At 41.5% G+C, this 6,000-nt stretch overlaps 1 protein-coding gene across 1 annotated transcript in view; it reads left to right on the top strand.

Annotated features, from left to right (window-relative positions):
* Positions 1–3,742: 3,742 nt before the first annotated feature.
* Positions 3,743–6,000, top strand: part of LOC146854084 (olfactory receptor 13G1-like) — a 62,778-nt gene continuing 60,520 nt past the window's right edge. The window contains exon 1 of the mRNA XM_085650999.1: positions 3,743–3,878. Within this exon, the coding sequence (XP_085507125.1) occupies positions 3,743–3,878 (136 nt within the window). The remainder of the gene's footprint in view (positions 3,879–6,000) is intronic.

The raw sequence follows: 6,000 nt of genomic DNA, 5'->3' as shown, positions 1-6,000 counted from the left end.
TATCCTTGACTGGTGAGTGCTGTCCAGTTGTGCCACCATTTTAGGAGAATCCAACTGCTAATACTGCGCTTAGTCTTCACGCTCCCTATTATTTAAGAGGACACATTTTGAAATGCAATATAGGGTCTCTGCAGTGACTTATACAGGCTTCTTCTTCCTTACCTTACAGGTCCTGATGAGAGGCCCAGCGAACCAAGGGTCTCGAAACGCGTAGACCTTGTATTAAGACCACAAGAAGTTGATAAATTTATGAATAGGGATTATTTATAGAGATGCCTGTTTTTCTGAATATTTTATTTCTGTGGTCCAAATAGAAAGAACTGTAAAATACGTTTCTCTTTTGAGTTGACTTTCTGATCAACAAGCCTGCCAGAACGTATGAGTGAACCAGAATGTTTGGTATGTGAGAACAGTATGTCAGTAGCGAGTGAATAATTGGTGTAGTGTAAATATTGTAAACTTTTTTGTGTATTGTGATTCTTTTTTCAAACAAAATTGCTTTGGCAATAGGAAGGTCAAAAAAATTCTAAAGATATATTATTAAAAACTGATTAATGCGAGCAAAAAATAAGTCTTTGACACATTTTGTTTTATTCTCAAAATGTGTCCTCTTAAATAATAGGGAGCGTGAAGACTTAGCGCAGTATTAGCAGTTGGATTGTTCAATATATTAGAGGCTCAGCTTTACTGCCTTCAGCCTACCTCCAGTATTGGTCACGGACCATTTTAGGAGAGTCTAAGCTGATTTGTTCATGACGGACTAGTTGGTATGCTCAATGTTGATCAGCCTGCTAATTGTACACTATTGGGAGCAGTGATGCACACACCTAATAGTGAAAGCCGGTAATAAATTATCATGGCATCTCACCAAGGATGTCCTGCGTCAGTGACATTCATATCGCTTGCATGTTGACATGTTGTCACGGTGTGTCAACTGAGAAATATAGGACATTGACCCCGGGTGACATGCCCACTGTTTACTAGTCAAGGGCGTTGCATGTCCCACATTGTACTGGAATTGCTTTGGTGGCATGCACACCTTTCAAGTTGCAAAGAGCAAGTAGTTAACTACATTGTATTTTCTGTGTTTCCACTGTCATCCATCTGTAGCAAGACATCATGACTACGCAGTCTATTCCTGCACCACCTTTGTTCCTACAGAGTCCTTGCCAGCCATGCATGGGTTGGGAGGATTGGAGGGAAACGTTTGAGACTTATTTAAAGGCCATTGGGATAGATGTGTACGTGGTGAAAATGAAGTTGGCCAACATTGTTTGGGCTTAGAAGGGAGAAATGTTTTGAAGACATTACCGACCATAGAAGGAAGGAATGTAGATGAAAATTCAGATGAGAATGGTGGGGATGATGGTGATGGGGTGTGGATTTGTATGAAGTAGCTTTGTAGGCTTTAGAAGAGAATTTTGGTAAGAAAGTAAGCATGGTAGTGAGGAGGCAAAAAAAAATGTGCGCGCTCAATTACAGGGTAAGTCTATTGAACAGTACAATGCGAATCGGAGGAGGTTAGCAGTTACGTACAAATTCAAGGAACTGAGGGATGAAATAATTAGGGATCAGATGATAAATAAATGTTTACCATTAAGGTTCAAGAAAAAGTACTGGGCATGAAAGAATCCATGTTAGATAAAGCCATAGAGGCCATTGGGGTAGATGTGTACGTGGTGAGAATGAAGTTGGCCAACATTGTTTGGACCTAGAAGGGAGAAATGTTTTGAAGACATTACCGACCATAGAAGGAAGGAATGTAGATGAGAATTCAGATGAGAATGGTGGGGATGATGGTGATGGGGTGTGGATGTGTATGAGGTAGCTTTGTAGGCTTTAGAAGAGAATTTTGGAAAGAAAGTAAGCATGGTAGTGAGGAGGCAAAAAAAATGTGCGCGCTCAATTACAGGGTAAGTCTATTGAACACTACAATGCGAATCGGAGGAGGTTAGCAGTTACGTGCAAATTCAAGGATCTGAGGGATGAAATAATTAGGGATCAGATGATAAATAGAATGTTTACCATTAAGGTTCAAGAAAAAGTACTGGGCATGAAAGATCCTACGTTAGATAAAGCCATAGAGGTAACGAGAAGAATGGAAAATACCCCTAGGTATGTGAAGGAGTTGGGAAGTGCTATTTCCAGAAAAGATGACCAGGAAGAAACAGCTCAAAATATGAACAGTATAAAGAAGGGGGTTAGGAAACGTGACAAGGCAAGAAATGGTGCAAGGAAAAAAGAAGGTGCGAAAGTCAGCATCAAGGTTTGCTTCAGATGTGGGAGTTCAAGGCACACGGCTGAGGCAAATCATTGTCCTGCAGCTAAAAGCATGGGTTACAAGTGCAAGAAAGTGGGGCATTTTTTGAGGGTATGCAGAGTCAATGAATTGCCTAATTATAAGAAATCTGTGAATTTGGTAAAAGAGGCAATGCTGTCTGAAAATGAAGACATTTTGTGTGAAAGTGAGGAGGAGGAAGTGGAGATACGTATGATTGAAGCTGCCAAAGTCCTTAGGTGTGATAGGGACAGGATCAAGAGTGACAGCTATTGCTCTCCAAAGTGTGTGATCAAGGTTAATAAGAAGGAGGTACAGGTCTGGGCCGATTTGTGTTCCCCTTTCACAATCATTGACAGAATCAATTTGGAGGGCTTGGGTTTAAGTTTGGAAGGGTTGGGTGCTACCGATGTGACACCCGAAGGGTATTGTGGAGACAAATTATCTGTTTTGTGTTTTGTCACAACAAAAATGTGCCTCCAGGACAGAAAGACTATAGGCAAACTTTACGTCATGGAAAAAGGAAGATCCCTACTCGGTTGGAAGGAACAGCGAGCATTGGATATCAAATTCGGATTGGAATCTTCTAGAGCAAGTTCTAATGATGTCATGCCCTGACACCAACATTTGGGTTACCAAGTTTCCTGAACTTTGTAAGAACAGTTTCGGTTGGTTGAAAAAATTCCGACACCACATCATATTGAAAGATAATGCTGTGCCTAAGGTGCACAAATTGAGAAATGTTCCTTTGATGTTGAGAGACAAGTTAAAAGAGGAGTTACACAGGTTGTGCAGAGAGGAAGTATTGGAGACTATAGAGGCGTCCGAGTGGTTGAGTTCAATAGTCATCGTAAGGAAGCCTAATGGGAACATCCAAATGTGCATTGATCTGAGGGATCTGAATAACAACATCTGGATCGATCGCCATCCTCTTCCTCACATCAGTGAGATGTTTGCGAGTGCGAGGGGGATTATGTTTTTTACCACTTTAGATCTGGCCAGTGCATATCATCAGGTGTTATTGCATGAAGAGTCAAAACACCTGTCCTCGTTCATCTCTCCTGAAAGAGCTTTTCAGTATGACCGTATGCTGTATTAGCTAGCTTTTGCTTCTGCTCTGTTCCAAAGGGTCATGAAGAGTTTATTGATGGACCTCGAAAACATCTTGGTGTTTCAGGATGACCTTTTGTGTGGGGGTGTGAAAAGGGTCAACATGATGAAGTATTGGAAAAGGTATTACAAAGATCTTTGGATGCTGGTCTCACAATTGGCCCTGAGAAGTGTAAGTTTGGGTTGAAGGAAGTAGAGTATTTAGGTCACACTCTAACCAGTAACGGAATCAAACCCAAGCGTAGCTTAGTGGAGGCCATTGAGAATGTACCTTCCCCGAGAGACAAGTATCAATTGAGGTTGTTCTTGGTCTCACGGAGTATTACTCCAAGTTCGTACACCATTAGGAATCTAATGAAGAAGGGTGTAAAATTTGAGTGGACGGGCAATTTTCAACAGGTCTTTGATGAGGTGAAGAAAAGCATTGCAGGTGAGGTCACTTTGATGTCTTTTGATCCAGCTGATGAGACCATTATAGTAACTGATGCAAGTAATCATGGTTTAGCTGCCATTCTCATGCATGTTCACGAGGGCAAGGAAAGGGTAGTAGCTTTTGCCTCTCATACTATAAGAGAAGCTGAACCCACCTACTCCACAGTGGAGAAGGAAGCATTGGCATGTCGGTGGGGGCTACAATATTTCCGTATCTATGTGTGGGGTACTACATTTCAGTTACACACTGATCACAAACCATTGGTAGATTTATTCTCAATGAGAGGTGCAGGTAGAGCCACTCACAGGATTGCTAAGTGGCTTTATCGCCTTCAGGAATAGTTGTTTGAGGTGAAGTATATACCTGGTGAAAAAAACTTCAACACCGATAGTTTATCCAGATAACTGTTGGAGTGGGGGCAGTATTGTTGTGTAGTTCCTATATCCCTGATAGGCTCTGCGCATTGGAATACCATACACTATAGATCTGACATAAGACTGAGGTCAGTATGTCTCTATCGAGTATATTAAACTTAATTACTCATGTGTGCCAGCCAACTCAGAGGTCACTCAAAACTTCTCGAATATACAAGAAAGGATTAGTCTCTGACAACCACATAAACATGACAACTTTGTTTCTCTTTATAATCGGAATAGTTTCAGAATCGTGGAAACAATAGATAACAGTTTCACCTAGTCAATCGTGCATGCTTCGTTTCTATGGAGTTGCACAGAAATAGAGAGACAGGCGTTCCAATTAAAGGGTTTATTGAACAGTCTTATTTCTCATGCAATTGATATGAATTGCTACAATCGTAAGACAGACTGCGAGGTACAATATGTACGAGGTTAGCAGTAAGATAAAATAATACTGCAATAGCATGGTTTGTAGCTATGACATATATTAATCAAAATACATACATAAATAACATAAGCTGAAATGTGATACTCATCTAATGCTTCTAAATTGTTCTACCCCGGTGTACCTAACCTAAGTGCAGGACGAGGTTTGAAGTAGGTGCTGTTTCTAAAGTATAGCTAGCTATATTTTAGTTTAGCCAAGAGTTGCCAAAAGTTTCTCTAATTTCTAGTCAGCTCCATATCTGAGAATGAGAGAGGTTGGAATCTCTTTTCTGGACTCAATAGTCTAACCTCCTGCAAGGGAAGTCAGAGAGCACTGCAGCTGGATTCTCTGTGAGGAGGATGGCAGCGTCAGGTCAGTGCATCAGGCTGGAACTCGATCTCCTTCCTAACTTACCGTGGCAAACCGCGTAGTCTGGGTTGGATCGAATCCTCCGGGAACCGCAATTTGCCAAGGCAAGTGCTGGTATATTTATACCTTGAAGGTGTCTGGGAATGCCACTATTGACGTAAAAGTCGGGCAGAGGAACGTCATGAATGAACTCCTAAGGAATAGATGTTCATGCATACTTAATGAGTTCTTGGAGAAATCAATATTCAAGCTGAGGGAAATTCCTAAAGGCTTAAGGGTCTGGTTTTCCAAGAAGTCGTTGTGGCGTCGATGGACGGAAGTAGGTGGCCATGCCTGTATTTGGTTTGTACGGACAATGTCTAAATAAGAGCCGGATTTCTATGTCCAAATAAGGGCAATGTAAATTGTACCTATTTAAGGGCATACATCAGGAAACCTATATAAGGAATCTAAAACTGCACACAACAGTATGAAGAGGAAGATGAATGGATGGTGGCAGAAGTGAAGAATTTTTGCGGTGCCATTGGTAAGGAAAAGTGGAAATTGGTGGTGGCTGAGGACAGTGTCTGCGTTAAACTGGTGGAGGCGTTGCACCATAAGCAAGGGTGGAAGTTGACAAGGACTTAGAATCGTTCAAATTGATCTGATCTGAATTAACAGTTATTGAGGGTGTTGTGAGAAGAGGTAGTTGTTAAGTGGTGCCCACTATGCTGAGGTAAAGGTTGTTGATGCTCATGCACGAAGGGCACGGTGGGATGTCAGCCTTGAAAAGGAGAGCCAGAAAAGATTTCTGGTTGCCAGGAATGGACAGCCATATTGAGAGGTATGTGCGGAATTTTATCGCTTGTGCATGCAGCAACAAATCTCATTCTACACAGGAGATGACTATAAATCCATCACCCTTGATGAAACATCCGTGGGAAAATATTGCCATTGACATTTGTGGGCCTTCTGAAAACCTTAATGT

The sequence above is a fragment of the Triturus cristatus genome, chromosome 4_1 (assembly GCF_964204655.1).
Source record: "Triturus cristatus chromosome 4_1, aTriCri1.1, whole genome shotgun sequence".
Classification (NCBI taxonomy): domain Eukaryota; kingdom Metazoa; phylum Chordata; class Amphibia; order Caudata; family Salamandridae; genus Triturus; species Triturus cristatus.
The sequence above is the reverse complement of the archived record's forward strand: the minus strand, read 5'-3'. Positions and strand labels throughout refer to the sequence as shown.